This window comes from Hemitrygon akajei, chromosome 3 (assembly GCF_048418815.1).
Source record: "Hemitrygon akajei chromosome 3, sHemAka1.3, whole genome shotgun sequence".
Lineage (NCBI taxonomy): Eukaryota > Metazoa > Chordata > Chondrichthyes > Myliobatiformes > Dasyatidae > Hemitrygon > Hemitrygon akajei.
In genome coordinates this window covers 198,454,374-198,472,282 of record NC_133126.1, presented here as the reverse complement: position 1 = coordinate 198,472,282, position 17,909 = coordinate 198,454,374, and the positions used below count along the sequence as shown (strand labels likewise).

The 17,909-nt window shown below is 44.5% G+C and overlaps 1 protein-coding gene across 4 annotated transcripts in view; it reads left to right on the top strand.

Annotated features, from left to right (window-relative positions):
• The window catches only part of LOC140725782 (fibroblast growth factor 12), a 386,213-nt gene extending 369,004 nt beyond the window's left edge, over nt 1-17,209 (top strand). For all 4 annotated transcript variants that reach the window (XM_073041687.1, XM_073041684.1, XM_073041683.1 and 1 more), the window contains one exon: nt 1,968-17,209. In XM_073041687.1, the coding sequence (XP_072897788.1) occupies nt 1,968-2,089 (122 nt within the window). In that variant the 3' untranslated portion in view covers nt 2,090-17,209. The remainder of the gene's footprint in view (nt 1-1,967) is intronic.
• The last annotated feature ends 700 nt before the right edge of the window (nt 17,210-17,909 follow it).

Below are 17,909 nucleotides of genomic sequence, written 5' to 3'. Positions count from 1 at the left end.
AGGTTGTGGAATCAGTTCGGTGTTGGGGTGAGTGAAGTTATCGACACTGGTTCGGGAACCTGATGGTTGAGGGGTAACTGTTTCTGAACCTGGTGGTGTGGGAACTAAGGCTTATCTAACTCCTTCCTGCTGGGAGAAGCAAGAGGAGAGCATGGCCGAGATGGTGGGGGCCATCTCCCCTCTCCACTCTCGGTCTTCATGCTGGCTTTCAGCCTGGAAGGTTGACAGTTCTTCCCATGGATGATGTTTGAGTCGCAGCGTTCCTCCAGCAGGTTGTTTGTTGTTAAATAGAACATAGAACAGAACAGCCCCGTTCAGACCCATCTAACCTCGTCTAAGTTCAATCTAACCCATCCCTCTCAAGTAGTCCTCCATTTTTCAATCATCCATCTGCCTATGTAAGAATCTCATAACGTATGACTGGAAGAATTGGATCAGCCTATGATTGAATGGTGGAGCAGACTTGATGGGCCAAATGGCCTACTTCTGCTCCTATATCTTATGGTCTTATGGTATTTGCGTCTACCACCACCCCAGGCAGACATTGCAAGCACCCACCGCTCTGTGTGTAAAAAATCCTCCCTCTGACATCCCCTTGTCCTTTCCTCCAAACATCTGAAAATTATGCCCCTCATGTTAGTCATTTCCACCCTGGGCAAGAGTCTCTGGCTATTCCCCTTATTACCCTGTACACCTCTACCAAGTGACCTCTCAAAGTCAAAGTCACAATAAATGTTATTATCAAAGTACATATATGTCACCATGTACGATCCCGAGATTCATTTTCCCGTGGGCTTACTCAGCAACTCTGTAGAATAGTAACAATAACAGGATCAGTGAAAGATCAACCAGAGTGCAGAAAACAACAAACTGTTGAAATACAAATATAAATTATGCAATAAATAACAAGAACATTTGATAAAGAGATGAAGAGTCCTTAAAGTGAGGTCATTGGTTGTGGGAACATCTCAATAGATGGGCAAGTGGGCAAGGTATGATATGGTGACATATATGTACTTTGATAATACATTCACTTTGACTTTGACTTTACCATTTAGTTTAAATTGGCATCAAAGAATGACTCAACAATGTGAACCACACAGCTTGTCCAGTGTTGTACTGTTCTATGCTCTCAGGCTTCAGTGCAGCGAGAGCCAGGGTTGGGGATTTTGGACCGTGAAACGTGGGAGAAGAGTTAGGCCATTCGGACCATCGAGTCTTTTCCACCATTCCATCATGGCTGATATATTATCCCTCTCAACCACATTTTTCCAGCCTTTGCCCCTGACTAATCGAGAACCTATCAACATCCACTTTAAATGCACCCGATGACTTGACCTCCACAGCCGTCTGTGGCAACAAATTCCACAGATTCTCCAACTTCTGGATAAAGAAATTAAAGAGAAATCTCCGTTATAAGTGGATGTCCCTCTATCCTGAGGCTGTGCCCACTGACCCTAGGCTCTCCTCTGCACATCCATATTTTTCTGAGGACTTTCTTTCTGTGTCAGGGGCAGATGTCTGCAAGGGCATCAAATATTGTACGTTCTCCCCATGACCACGTGGGTTTCCTCCAACAGTCCAAAGTTGAACTGATAGGTAGGTTAGTTGGTCATTGTCGCATGATTAGGCAAGGGTTAAATCGGGGTTACTGGGTGGAGCAGCTCAAAGCGCTGGAAGAGCCTATTCTGTGTTGTATCTCTAAATAATGAATATTAAGACCTTTAAGAGATGTGTTGATGTATGTATGTATGACACATGTATGTGAGGAAAATGGAAAGATATGGGCATTGTGTAAGCAGAGGGGATTATTAATGGTTAAATATTTGTTTACTAATTTAATTGGATTTGCAGAATAACGTGGCCCAAGGGGCCTTCGTGTGCCGTACTATTCTATGTTCTATTAGCAGCCCTGTGGGCGCAACCCCTTTCTGACTTCTGATTTTGCTGTCATCTCTGTCTTCCAGTCTGCATGTACAGGGAGCCGTCGATGCACGAGATTGGGGATAAAGCCGTGCGCTCACGGAAAAGTTCAGGAACGCCAACCATGAACGGAGGCAAAGTCGTCAACCAAGAGGAATGCACATAGCAGGATCAGAGGGGGGCAGGGAATCTGAACTCAACCACAGGCACAATTTACATCATATAAAGGCAAAACTGCATTCTATACAATCCAGAAGGGAGGATTTTTATGAACACGTGAGTCCTCAACATTAACTGATGAAGCCATTGCCTGAAAGAGAATAATTCAATCAGGACTTATTCCTTATTGTTTCCTCATGCAGAACTCTCCACCTTGGTGGGAAACTCAGCTACGAAACGTTAACTAAAAAAAGATCCTTAAATTATCCCACGATTTGAAATTAGAGAAAAATAAAAGATCTCAGAAACCAGAGGCATTTCTTTTGCTTCTCAGCCGGTGAAAATGTTGGACCTGAAGATGGGATTGTGCTTGGAAGCTGCCATCCAGATTCCATTCTCACTCAACGAGTCGAGCCAAAGGGCAGCTAACTCTCTGTGTCCCAAAGGTCTCAGGTCACTTGGCCCAACTGTTCACAACCAGGCCATCTTGTACACCCCTGCATTATCAGGAAATTCATGGACACTTGAATCAGAATCAGGTTTAATATCACTGACATATGAAATGTTTTTGTTGTCTATTGGTCAACCCCCCCCCCCAAAAAAAAAAAATTTGATGTTTTGCAAAACTGGCTCAGTAGAAGGATGTCCAACGCTTGTTGGGTTCGGGGCACCACTGCTTTTGCCTTGGTGAACGGTTGGCTAGTGGGAAGGACACAGTGTTTCATGTGACTTTTCACACCTGATGTTGCCACATGTTTCATCCCCGTCACCCACCATGGAAGCTCTCAGACCTTTCCCAAATCCAAGCTCCTGACCTTTCCCTGAAGAGCAAAGCAGTCTCATCTTTTCAGAGCAGGTTGGATCTGTGTGCACACCCGGATCGAATGACCTCAATCTGTGCCACATAATAACCACTTTTTAATTCACCCATTGATCCAGCACCAAGTCCCTGAATGCTTTTCCCTTCATCAGCCAATTGTTTAATGGGGAGAAGGCAGGAGAATGGAGTTGAAAGCAATAATAAATCAGCCATGATGGAATGGTGTGCAGACTCGATGGGCTGAATGGCCTGACTATGCTCCTATGTCTTATGGTCTTTGGTTTAGTCCTTCATTCTTTTGACTGATTTGTTCTATTACTTTAGGGTTTGTGAAATTGCCAATGAACAGACTTAAACATGAACCTTAAGCCTACAAGAACACTTCTGGTATTGTTGTTCTTTCATGTACCATAGTCCTATAGAGTGTACTCCTGCCTCTCCTCCCACCTTCTTATTCTGGCTTCTTCCTTCTTCCTCTCCAGTTCTGATAAAGGGTCCTGGCCTGAAACGTTGACTCCTTATTCCTCTCCATAGATGCTGTGGCTGACCTTTTGAGTTCCTTCAGAACTTAGTTTGTGTTACTCTAGAATTCCAGCATCTGCAGAATCTCGTGTTTAGCAGAAGAGATTCTACAGATGCTGGAAATCTTGAGGAAAACACACACACAAAATGCTGAAGGAATTCAGCAGGTCAGGCAGCATTTGTGGATGGAAGTCAACATTACCGGCCAAAACCCTTCATCAGGACTGGACAGGAAGAGCACAAAGGCCAGAATATGGTGGTGGAGTAGCAGGAGTACAAGCTGGCAGGTAATAGGTGTGTCCAGGTGAGGAGGGAGGGGAGATAAAGTAAGAAGCTGGGAGATGATAGGTGGAAGAGGTGAAGAAGGGCTGAAGAAGAATGAATCTGATTGGAGAGGACATTTGTCCATGGGAGAAAGGGAAGGAGGAGGGGCACCAGAGGGAGGTGATGGGCAGGTGAGGAGAAGAGAAGAGGTAAGAGGGGAGTCAAAATGGGTCATTGGTAAACGAAAAGTGGGAGGGAGGGAGTACGACCGGAAGTTGGAGACGTGAAACCAGATGCTGTCAGGTTGGAGTCCTGAGTCTGGTCTCATCGTGGCAGTAGAGGAGGCCATGGACTGACGCTAGCAGACAGAGGGTCAAATGTTTATATGCATTAATCTGGACATTTTAATTATATTCTTCAACTGTAAGCCCTTGTTTGAACTCAGCAGCCTTGCACATGATTAGAACAGCCCCACATACTAATTGTGGCGATCGCGACCATTCCACTGTAGCACTGTTATTCTATTACTAAAATGGTACAATTACAGATAGATTAATGGGAATATCATCGTCTCTCAGTACAGAGAATAAAATCAGCCAATGTTACATATGAAGTTTGAAGTATGTTTGGAGTTTAGAATGTAACTCAGGCCTGTAGATGTTTATATGCACTCAGTAGCCACTTTATTGGAAGCCTCCTGTACTTAATAAAGTGGCCACTGAGTATATGTTTGTGATCTTCTGCTTCTGTAGCCCATCCACTTCAAGGTTCAGTGTGTTGTGCTTTCAGAGATGCTCTTCTGCACACCACTGTTGTAACGTGAGGTTATTTGAGTTACTGTCGCCTTCCTGTCAGTTTGACCCAGTCTGTCCATTCTCCACTGACCTCTCTCATTAACAAGGTGTTTTCGCCCACAGAACTGCCACTCGCTGGATGTGCACGTTTGTGTTTTTTAAAAAAATTTCCACGTCATTCTCTGTAAACTCTAGAGCCTGTTGTGTGTGAAAACCCCAGGAGGGTGCAGGACAACGTCATACCTTCCCCAGAAGTCATCCCAATAACCCAGATTTTAGGAGGCTCTGGAGAGGGTACAGAAGAGATTTACCAGGATGCAGCCCTGTGTTGGGCCCAGGATAGATCCTCAGAGAAATGATGCCCAAGAGCTTGAAGCTGACGATTCTGCAGATGCTGGAAATCCCACATGAAATGCTGGAGGAGCTCACAAGTCAGGCAGCATCTATGGAGAGGAATAAAGAGTTGACATTTCGTCAGGACTCTGAAGGAAGGGGGCATGACGGATTAAGAAGGTGGGGGAGGGGAGGAGTACAAGCTGGCAGGTGGTAGGTGGATGGGTGGCAGAGTGGGCGGGTGTTAATTTGAGAAACTGGGAGGTGATCAGGTAGAGAGGTAAAGGGCTGAAGAAGAAAAAAATCTAATCCTCCTACCATCCTAACAGGGATCGATTTCCCCTTGTCCTTACCTACCACCTCATGAGCTTCCACATACAGCACATCATTCTCCATAGCTTCTGTCATCCCAGACAGGACCCTACCACTAAACAGATTGACCCCCCCCCCCCCCCCCACCTCCACTTTCCTGAGGGATTGCAGTCTCCGAGACTCACTTGTCTTCCCGCTGCTCACCCTGCAGGCGGGACAAGTGCCACCCCTGCCTCTTCTCCTCCCTCGCCAGCACTCAGGAACCCAAAAAGTCCTTCCAGGTGAGGTGACACTTCACCTCTGAGTTTGCTGAGGTCATTTATTGTATTTGCTGCTCCCGGTGTGGCCTCCAGTGAGAACTGACGCAGATTAGTGAACCACTTCATCAAACACCTTTGCTCTGTCTGCTGTGAAAGATGGTGTGTGTGTGGTACGTGTTTGTGTGTGTGTGTGTGTGTGTGTGTGTGTGTGTGGGGTACGTGTTTGTGTGTGTGTGTGTGTGGGGGTGTGTGTGGTACGTGTTTGTGTGTGTGTGTGGGGTACGTGTTTGTGTGTGTGTGTGTGTGTGTGTGGTATGTGTTTGTGTGTGTGTGTGTGGTATGTCTGTGTGTGTGCGCGTGTGTGTGTGTGGTGCGTGTGTGTGCGTGGTGCATGTGTGTGGTGTGTGTGGTGCACGTGATTGTGTGTGTGTGATGCACGTGTGTGTGTGTGGTGCACGTGATTGTGTGTGTGTGTGTGTGTACGAGTGTGTGTGGTGCACGTGTGAGAGCAAGAGATACTTCCACCATGTATGTGTGTGAGAGAATGACTTCCACTCTGTGTGTGAGCAAGCGCGAGAGAGCGAGAGCAAGAGACAGACATTGTGCCAAGACATTGGGTATATTTATGGCGGAGGTTAATAGTCTCCTGATTAGTGAGGGCATCAAAGATTACAGGGAGAAGGCAGGAGAATGGGGTTGAGAGGGATAATTCATCAGCCGGAATGGATCAGAAGGGCCGAGTAGACTCAATGGGCTGAATGCCCTCTGGTCTTACAGAGATCAGCAGTTTCTGAGCTACTCAAACCACGATCACTCCGCAGTCAAAGTCACTTAGATCCTATTTTTCCCCATTCTGATGTTTGGTCTGAACAACAACTGAACCTTTAGACTATGTCGGCATGCTTTTAGCCACTGAGTTGCTGATTAGATATTTGCATTAACGAGCAGGTGTACAGTTGTACCTCATAAAGTGGACACTGACTGCATAGTTTAACCAACAGATAATCCAAGGTCAGCCTTTAATCAAAAATATTGAGTGATTTATGTATATCAATAAAAGATGCATAGGACTGAGGTAGCTATTTTGTGCTTCAAGACGTTTGAGTACTTTATATATAGTCTAATAGTTGCGAGTACATGTAGAATAATAGACAGCTGTATTAATTGACGATTCGGGATTAATGTGTTAAATTTACAATGATAAAAGATTCACAGAATTGATTTACTGGGTGAATTAGGAGGTTCACAGTGTTGGGTATGAGTAATTTGCAAAACAGCAGCAAATACTGAGCCACACGACATGTAATCTCTCAGTTTAGACTAAGCAATATCCCAAAGCAAGTTATGTTCTGGAAGGTAATTGAAGAGTAAAAGATGGGCTTTATATATAGAATGCTAAGATAGCAGCGTGTGTGGTGTTTAAACCATCAAATCCCTCTGGCAGCATGTTTCAAGCTCTCTGTGTATGTGTTAATTTTAGTCTCCGTAAATACCTGGTTGAGGAACAGAATGAGTAAACAATGGGGTTGAAATATTTCCAACCTTTTAATCTTTATGCACTATAAATAAAAGAACAATAAATATATATTTTATGAAACACAGTGAGAAATTACGTTATTAATGATAAAATTCATACAGTGCCCAGCTATTTATTTCTGGATGCTGCGTGGTTTTATGAAGGTTGGCTTGAAATTCAGGTTGTTTCCTCCAGGGTTATCACAATGAGTGGCGTGAAGTGTAGAAATCATGGGATGGATGGAGGAACCTTCTGAAATCATAAGAAATATAAGCTTCTGTAAACAGGCTTGAAATACTCAGAAGGCCCACCCCTTGAGGCTGTTCTGCCGTTCGGAAAGATTGCAGCTAATTGGATAAAATGTGTCCACTTTCCAGTCAATCTGTACAACCACCAATTTCTCAACAGGTTTACAATCATACTGCCGGATTCAAGGGCCTGAGTTATAAGGACAGGTTGGGGAGGCTGGGTCTTTATTTTGTGAAGTGTAGGAGAATAAGGGGGAAATGTTTAACATCATTAGAGGCATAGGTCAGGTTAAACACAAGAGATTCTGCAGATGTTGGAAATCTAGAGTACACACACTAAATGCTGGAGGAACTCAGCAAGTCAGGCAGCATTAATGGAGAGGAGTGATCATTCAGTGTTTCTGGCCAAGACCCAAGTCCTGATGAAGTGTCTTGGCCCAAAACATCGATTGTTTATTCATTTCCATCAATGCTGCCTGACCTGCTCAGTTCCTCTAGCATTTTGTGTGCGTGGCTAAGGTTGATGTAAATAATCTTTTCTCCAGGGTAGAGGAGAACAAAACTGGAGGGTACAGATTGTGACTGAGAGAGGAAAGATTTAACAGAGACCTGAGGGGACAACTTTTTCCATACGGGGAGAGGGTGGTAAGTATAAAAAACAAGCTGCCAGAGGAAACGGTTGAGGGAATAACACCATTTTAAAAGCATTTTGCTAAGTAATTGGATAGGAAAGGTTTAGAACAGGAGTTCCCAACCTGGGGCCCATGGACCCAATGCTTGATGGTATTGGGCCATGGCATAAAAAAGGTTGGGAACCCCTAGCTTAAAAGGATTTGGACCAATCATAGGCAGATGACACTATCTCACTGGGCAGCATGGACAAGCTGGGCCTGCTATATTTTGTAACTCCAAAACATAAAACCAATCAAAAGAAAAACAAGGGAGCTTGAGAGATGCATGTTAACTTCATTTTTACTTTAAGTGAGGTACACATATATGACACGGTGGTGTGACGAGACAAGCCATTCACATACTTTTACACTTAACCTATAATGAATTATGTAAACAACAATGAGTACTTAAACAATATATTTACAATATTACTCAAATATTACTAAATAATAAACACAGCAGGGACATAGGGCTGAACTTGAAGATGTCGGAGACTCATCGAGGATGAAAACTAGCACTTTGGCACAACTTGAGTTGCTGCCATGTGATTGGCTGATTAGATATTTGCATTAACAAGCACGTGCAGCTGGTAAAGTGGCCACTGAGTGTATAGTTTAATCGATGGATAATCCAAGGTCAGTCTTTAGTCAAGAGGGTTAAATGATTAACGTATATGAATAAAAGCTGCATAGGAGTGAACTCGCCTCTTTCTGCTTCAAGGTGCTTGATTAGTTTAGATGTAGCAGAATACTTGTGGGTATATGTAGAATAATAGGCAGTCATGCTGATAGGAAGCTCTGTAATTGAGGGTTCTGGATGGATGAGTTTGCTTTACAGTGATAAAAGATTCACAGAATTGATTTACTGGCTGGAATTAGGAAGTTCAGGGTTGAGCTCTGAGTAGTTTGTGAAGTGGTGTTCAGGTGTGCCTAATAAAGTGGCCACTGAGTATATTTATACATTAACTACTATTGACACAAGCAGACATTACCACAACACTGATGTGCAAATTTAAATTGCTCTTCATTATTATGCATCACACTTTGTTCCCCTTTAACAAAATCTAATTTAAATTCCTACACCTAATTATTGAAGCCTCTGCTTGGGGAACGAGATCCTTTCTAAGCAATCTGTCTGGTCCCATCATCATCTTATTCCGTTGTAAACTGTGTTCAGTTTCCTTTCTCTCATCAGGCCATGAATAGTTTGGCATCATTACTGAGAGAACAATTAATTTTACCTGCATCAGAGAGAACTGACTGCCTTGAAGCTCTGAGAATGAATTCCTTCCAAGTGTTGGATTCTGAAGTTTTTAATCCAAGTTTCCTTTAGAAGTCAAGAAAGTGGCAAAAATCTTAGCAGAACAAAAATAATTGAAAGCAAAGTGAAGTCTAGTAAGGGAAAGGAGAGAAGAAGCAAAGATGGAGGAGATGCCTGTCAGCTCTTTTTATACCGTAGATGGAAAACATTCCATTCAAATTTGCAGTTAACCAATCGGAACGCTCCTATGCAATGCAAAGAATCATACAGATCTTCCCACAAGGGCACACACTGAACAATTGCATATACACACTGTGACCACTAGGAAGCATACTAAACAGTTACATGTATATAACTAATTGTTTAAAATACAAGCAGATAATTAATTCTTAAACAAAACACACAGAATGCTGGAGGAACTGAGCAGGTCAGGCAGCATCTGTGGAAATGAATAAGCAGTCAACGTTTTGGGCTGAGTGCTTTCTTCAGGACTGGATAGGAAGGGAAAAATTGCCAGAATAAAAAGGTGGAGGGGATGGAAAGTAGGACTAACTAGAAGGTGATAGATGAAGCCAGGTGGGTGGGAAAGGAGGAGGGGACCAAAGGGGGGGGGAGGATGAAGAGGGGAGGGAGAGGGAGATGTTTAATTGTTAAGCTGCAAAGAACAATTAAGCAGTCTGATCCAACACAAGACTCCAGTGTAGTAGACCCGACCGTCTTGCTCCCACTCTTCATTCAGTGACCTGAACTCACTGACTGCACAGCGAGGGCATTCATAGCCACAGAGGCCAGTCAGGAGCCAAACTGACGGGTCTAGCCAGCAGCTTCAACTTCATCTTCAACCACCCACCACTGTCCACACTCTCCACCCTGTGTAGACTGTCTGCTTCGGAACCATGTAATCTAAAAGGAAAGACCATAAGACATAGGAGCAGAATTAAGCCATTCGGCCCATCAAGTTTGCTCTGCCATTCCATCAAGGCTGATTTATTATTCCACTCAACCCTATTCTCCTGCCTTTGACACCCTGAGTAGTCGAGAATGTATCATCCTCTGCTTTACAACTTGGCCTCTACAGTCAACAGTGGCAATGAATTTCACAGATTCACCACCTTCTGGCTAAAGAAATTCCTTCTAATCTCTTTGCTAAAGGGAAACCTTGAATTCTGAAGCTGTACTCTACCCCCTCCACCCCGCCACCCCCCCCCCCCCATTTTCAGGAACATCCTCTCCACGGCCACTCTATCTAGGCCTTTCAAAATTTGATGGGTTTCAATGAGATACTATCTTATTCTTTTAAACTCCAGTGAGTACAAGCCCAGAGCCATCAAACGTTCCTCCTGTCTTAACCCTTTCATTCCTGTAATCATTCTCGTGGACCTCCACTGGACCCTCTCTAGTGCTAGCACATCTTTTCATGTACAGCACAGATTGAAGACAAACAGGCTGACTTCTTGCTACTCTCCATGACTGTCACCCTTCCACCCCTCTCCCCATCACCCATCACCTTCCTTCTTTCCTTCTTCGTGTGTCTAACCAAAATCTCATTAAGACCGTAAGTCGCAGGAGCAGAGGAACGTCCTGTTTTCCTGAGACTGTGCCCTCTGGTCCTAGACTCCACCCGTTTGCTTCACCCACTGTTTCCATCTGTGGGAGCAATGTTTCCTCTGAAGACCCTCATACATTTCTTAGTAACTATCCTAAACCTCATCCTGAACTTCGCAATAGAAACACTGGCAACATTTTAGACATGCATCCGTTTTTTCTAGAGGAAATAGCCCAGCTGATATTTTTCCCCCTAAAGTTCAACTTGTCGCGGCTTTAGTAATAAAATTGCGGGCTCTTCCCACAGCTCCAGAGCCTGCAAGACAAGCACAAAAGCAGCAGCCACAAGACAGGTGGAACAACAAATCACTAGTCACCTGTGAGCAGACCTCAAGGACCATCTGACCTGGGGTGAGGCAAAGAGACCTGGCAAAGTGCTCTTGCTTCAGACCAGGGACCTATACCATCTGACGTGTTGGCATCAGACCGGATTCCGGACTTGCACCTCTTTGGGAGGGTGAATCACTGGGTGCACTTCTCAACAGGAGGCAAAACGGAATTGATGGTGCAGTCACAAGCCAATTGTCACCACCAACGGAATCAGAAGGAAAACGGAACAAATGGTTTTGCTGACAATATCTTTAATTTATTTCAGGGAGAAATGTAAATGTCAATTTTTTTTTGGATGTTGAAAACAAAAAGAGCCAATTATCTGTGAACCCTTATAAGATTTTTTTTCTAATGATAATAATTCGTACTGAGTGTAACTTCTCACAATGTAAATAACTTTTTGCATGTTACAATCTTGTTGAATCTGCATGCAATATATTGCTTAGAAAAGTGGATACGATTGAACTGGAAGGGAGGTAGTTGGGGTGAATGTACCAAGTCTGGCACTCAGTGCACAATCAGAAGGTGGGGTAGAACCCAGTAAAATAGTACCCCCCCCCCCTGAGTGGGCAGCCCTGGGTCATGTCAGGGGGCTGATGAAACATTAGGTACTGTACATTGGGGCAGAAATCCCCCTCATAAAGGAGAGGAAATTTCACTGGACAAGAAGATTGGTCGAGCCTGTACCTGTTACATTCACTGCAGCCCCCTCCATCACCCTGTTTCTTTGCCTTTCTGTGCATCAGCCCCCCACCCATACACTCCTCTCACTGGGTCTCCTACCCCCCCAATTGTTTCCATCTGCCTTCCCCACCTCCCTCTTTTAGTTCCATGCTCCTTCCTCTCCTATCAGATCCCACCATCTGTGCAGCCCTTTACCACCTCCCAGCCTCTGTCGTTATTCCCAATCTCCATCTTCCATCTGCCTATCCCCCTCCTCACCTGGATCCACCCATCACCTCCCATCTCTTGTTCCACCCCTTACCCCTCAGCTCTTAAGAGCTACTATCTTTCAGTCCAAATGAAAGGTATTCACCCAAAAAATCAATTGTCCCTCCATAGATCTCGTGTTCTTCCAGAATCTTGTGTGTGGCTCCAGATTCCAGCATCTGCAAACTGGTGTCTCCTGTGAAGTCGTGACCAGACTTCCCTTTCTTATGATTCAGTTGTCTGAGTCTGGGCAGCAAACTCATGTGGGATGCCCAGTGTTAAAGTTCAGACTGCTGGATCTTTGACTGAAAAATGCTCTCGCCCACACTTCTGACACGAAGCTAGGAATACCTCCCCTTCTTTTCTCTCGTCTAGCCGCTGACCAAGGGAGAGAAGCGTATGGTCTTCCTTCCGGGTTGAATAGAGGAGGAGAAATGAGGTCTCTGCTGCTAGAGGCAGGGTGGGGTGGGGATACAGTGGCTGTTTTTTTTTAAATCTGACCCCTGGCATCACACTTGGGCAGTACCTGTGTTGTACTTCCTAATTCGACTTGTGTATAACACTGGACAACTAAAACCAAACCACCTCAAGAACAGGACCCAGCAATATCTAGTATGTCCCAGTGGGTGCTGGTAGCTGGAATTTAGAGCAGTACAGCAAAGAACAGACCCTTCAGCCCACAAGGTCGTGCTAAGCCAATTAAATAGCCAACAGAACTAATAAACTAATCCCTTCTGCCTACACGTCCATATTCTTCATTTTCCACCAGCACAAACCATGCACCCACTGCTCTCTGTGCAAAAAAACACCCCTCACATGTCTTTTGAAATTACCCCCTCACCTTCACCCGAACCCTCTGGTATTAGGCATTTCAACCCTTGGAAAAAGATATTGTCTGCCTTTACTATCTCATTATCATTGTGCGCCGTGTTGTATGACATCATCATTGTGTGCCGTGTCATGTGACGGTGATCATGGTCTTTATCACCATGATTGTTTTTGGCAAATATTTCTACAGAAGAAGTTTGCCATTCCCTTCTTCTAGGCAGTGTCTTTAAAGATGAGTGCCCCCAGCCATTATCAACACTCTTCAGAGATTGTCTGCCTGGCATCAGTGGTCACATCACCAGGACTTGTGATATGTACCGGCTGCACATACGACCATCCATCACCTGCCCCCATGGCTTTACGTGACCCTGATCGTGGAGCTAAGCAGGTGCTACACCTTGCCCAAGGGTGACCTGCAGGCTAGCAGAGGGGAGGAGCTTTGGTAGAGACGTATCTCTACCCCACCACCCTCTACTCTATCCAATCTTATAATGGCCTCTCATAATCTTTCAGATCTCTCCTCAGCTTCTGCCATTCCAGAGAAAACAAACAACTTTGTCAAACCTCTTGTTATAGCACATGCCCACTAATCCACGGAGCATCCTGGTAAACCCCTTGTACATCCTCTCCAGAGCCTTGACATCCTTCTAATGGGTGACCAGTTGGTTGCAGGCATTTAGAAATTCCAGTCAGCTAGGGAAAACAAAAACATTGGCTTAAGCAAGCCTAATCATCTAAGCCCATGTCCTCAACACAACGTCCTTTGATCCTGGTTATCCATTGGGAATTGAATCCTTGATGGTATGGAGATGTCAGTGGCAAGTACAAGTTCAGCTGAAATTCTCCACCATTAGTTGTAAGTTGTAATGTTTTCATTGCTTTGATTTTAGGAACCCAGGTTTCCTCCCCTAAAGATATATTTTTTAAGACAATCAAAAAATGTCACAACTATCCTTTCTAACACTAGTCTTTTATTGCCCATTTAACTGGTGAACCAATTTGTTAAAATGCAGTTTAAACTTTACATAAGAACATAAGAAATAGGAGCAGGAGGAGGCCATCTGGCCCATCAAGCCCACCCCGCCATTCAATAAGATCATGGCTGATCTGACCATAGACTCATCTCCACCTACCTGCCTTTTCCCTTTAACCCTTAATCCTTCTACTATGCAAAAGTCTATCCAACCTTGTCTTAAATATATTTACTGAGGTAGCCTCCACTGCTTCATTGGGCAGAGAATTCCACAGATTCACCACTCTCTGGGAAAAGCAATTCCTCCTCATCTCCGTCCTAAATCTACTGCTCCAAATCTTGAGGCTATGTCCCCTAGTTCTAGTCTCACCTACCAGTGGAAACAACTTTCCTGCCTCTATCTTATCTGTCCCTTTCATAATTTTATATGTTTCTATACAATCTCCTCTCATTCTTCTGAATTCCAGCGAGTACAGTCCCAGGCGACTCAATCTCTCCTCATAGTCTAACCCTCTCATCTCTGGAATCATCCTGGTGAACCTCCTCTGCATCACCTCCAAAGCCAGTATATCCTTCCTCAAGTACGGAGACCAGAACTGCACGCAGTACTCCAGGTTCATCCAGTATTTTGTGTGTGTGTGTCGCTTCGGATTTCCACCATCTGCAGAATCTCTTGTGTTTAACATGTACTTAAACAAACTTCTAAATGTTGAAATCAAAGCCACATCCACTGCTTTCTCCTGGCAGTTCGTTCCACTCTCCCGGCACACGCTGAGTAAAGAAATTCCCCTTCAGATTCTCCTTTCACCCTTGTCCACTCATTGAACAGCTATTCACCCTGTGGAAGTGGCCTTCCCTTGAAACTCCATTGTGTCTCTCCCTGAAAGGAGTTACTGGGAACAGACTGTTATCTGTAATTGAAGGCAGATTTATGCAAACACTCTTCATGTTCATGCAATACTCCAAGAGCCTAATTTGAAACTACAAGCTGGAGGCAGTTCCAGAGTTAGCGAAATCAGCTCTTTCAGTTTCCTGTACATACAATATCCCTTCCCACGCAATATTTAAATCTCAGACTTAGTCACATTATGATCCCCGTAACTTTGGAGTATATTCCTTTTGTGTATTTGTTATACAACCATTATTTTCTCCATACTTACAGTATATATAAGTGTCCAGTTGTCCTTTCAGCTACCCCATTCCCCTCACAGGTCCCCAGGAACAACCAGAGTCAAAATAAGTCTAAGATCAGCTTTGTCACATGTGCATCGAAATATACAGTGAAATGTGTTGTTTGCACCAACAACCAACACAGTCCAAGGATGTGTTGGGGGCAGCCTGCAAGTGTCACAGTGTTTCTGGCGACAACATAGTATGCCCACAGCTTTCTACCCTTAACCCATGCATCTTTTTGGAATCTGAGAGGAAACCCAGAGGAAGCCCAGTCTTTCAATCTCACAGGCATGGTAAAGTATTATGCTAATTTAACATCTCAACATCTCAATCTGCCCCACCTGCGTTTAATTGGGCCTTGTGTTGCTGTGGATTTGGTTTGGTTTGGTCCAGTTTGGTAGAACATTTGACTGACTTGCACCAAAAGTTCAGTAATGTCTCCATACTTGCCCAAGTCCATCACTCCTCCCGGGCATAGGTCAGCAAAAGCAGCTCGCCAGAATCCTGTGGCCTGGGCCAGTCTTTCAAGTTGTGTGGCCCACCTTTGAAGATCCTTCCTCTCCCAGGAACAAGGTCTTTGGAGCTTCTGTTGGTGTTTCTGTAGCTGTGGGGTTTTATGGATGGGCTTGCTAGCTGCATCCCAACTCTCCTCCTTTTGCAGCTGGGCTTGAGACTGTCCATGGCGGAGTCAGTGATGTCTCCTAGGGTGGGAAAAAGACCTCCAATAGAACACGCCTTCTTCGTGTGAGCACTCCAACACTCAGGGTGAATGACAAGTTTAGGCAGGGCCTAGGATCAGGCTTCCATTTTCTTTTACCACAGAACCAGGGTCTTCAGGTACTAAACATGAGGTCATCTTAAAACGTAATTATCTCAGATTGCATAGGTTCATCGAACCTTAACACTCCTTGGTACTGTTTCCGATGTTCAGCATCTGGTGGTGGTGTTTGTAAACAATGAACCTACGGGGGTTGCTGCACTGACTCCATTCGATGTGGGTCAGAAGTCCGACTGATACCAAGTGACCCATTAAGACAGAAACAAGGGTAGCTCAGTGGGGCAGCTCATCCTCAGAGAGACAACGCATGTCAGTTTATTTCAGAAGTTCTCCTGGTTAATGAATTCAGTTTTGAGTGGTTTGGTCAATACCCGACAAAAACCTCTTCAATAATTTATCACTGCGGTTTGAGAGTCTGGACTCATTCAGCAAAATTCTGCTTTTCAGTTTCATATTTTCCTGTTTTGTTTCCAGTGAGGTTCCCTGTATCTGTAGTTGTTTTTTATCATTTTGATCCAGAGCAGCAGGTTGTAAATAGCTTAGTCAATAATTCCACAAATAGATATATCCAGATTAAAGAAAGACTTGCACTTAATACTGCGCCTTTCATACCCTCAGGACATCGCAAAGCACTTTACAGCCAATGGAATACTCCTCAAAGTGTAGTTATCTGTGTAACGTCGTCAGCATGGCAGCTAATTTGCACATAATATCCCACAAACAGCAATAAGTGGTAATTCATGGATGTGGGGCCGAGGCAGTTTAAAGGGTCAGCCATCAGTTTGTAGAACAGAGGGTGGTTGAGGACACTGGTTGCTGTTCCTAATGGTTTATGAATGGCCTTCTGAGGGATAATTCCCAGGATAGTGGAGGGCATCCTCAACTTCTGAGATCTAAAATCAGATGGGGTCCCCACGATATATTTCATATGTGCATCAGTACTCCACAAACTAGTTTGTGTGGTCAGGTCTCATGGGCCAGCGACCTTTGTCCCAGAGAGTTCTCCCACAGTCCACAGTTGCTCAGTTGCATCCCACAGTAACAGCTTCCAATGCCGGCCACTCTCAAGTCGGCTCCTGGCGTTTTAAGATGACCTTGGTGGAGGTTACCTTGAGGCGGGAGAGAGCCAAGGTCCGTTCCCACATGTTCGGGGCATCGGGAGACTGCGGCAGAGGGGAAACAAGGGGGAAGGGGGAATAGGGACACCAAGCACATTCAGCACCTTCAAGACACACAGAGACCTTGTCATGCTCGACAACAGCTGCTAGAGGCAAATTTTTAATTTCTTAGCTCGTTCAACACATGACTGACAGTTGTCAGGTTTTTGAAGCCATTTCTGTGCGACAGCCCTGATTGAAGCAGAGGAGATTGAACCAGCTCCAATCTCCTTTCCAACTGCTTCATGTCAAGCTTATATGTGGTCTGCTGAATGCACAAGGTGAAAAGCCAGTCATACAATGAACCCGACACACTGTTGTTGAAATAAATAAATAAATAAACCTCGCTTTTGCTCTGCCTCTTGTCTTTTACTAGTTAGAAACTGCACTGCCTCCTTTCAAGGGAATTATATCCACCCAGAACCCTGTGAAGCACACCTAAACACTTTAGAAGCAGTATGGTACTTTACTGAGATGCAAAATGCAGGAAGAAAATGTTATAGGAAGGATGTGGAGGCTTAAGAGGGGGTGCAGAAGAGATTTACCAGGATTCTGCTCGGATTCAAAAGCATATCGCATGAAGATAGGTTCAGCAAGCTAGGACTTCCCTCTTTGGAGAGAAGGAGGATGAGAGGTGACAACATTATAAAACACGTAAATCGAGTTGATAGCCAGTGATCCTTGCCCTGGGTGGCAATGGCTAATATAAGAGGGTATGATTTAAGGTGTATAACCCCCTGGGTCGCCTCAGGCTCGCTCAGCTCGTTCTCGTCTAGGGGAGCAGCCTTCAGCCCCGCCAAACTGGGTAATCAGCTGGTGTAGATGCTGTGTGATGTCCCCGCCTCGCCCAAAAACAGACAGTACACCATATGCGATTAAATGAGTGCAATTTATAAAGGTTACTATAACTAAGTGATTAATAATGATACAGTATATATGAAGGAAAAACAATAAAGAAAAGGCGCCAAATTTAACAAAGTCCAAACCACTTCGTGCACAACCGTTGGAGCTCAATTACTGAAGTCTTCTGGCCACCATTCGATCCCCTCCGA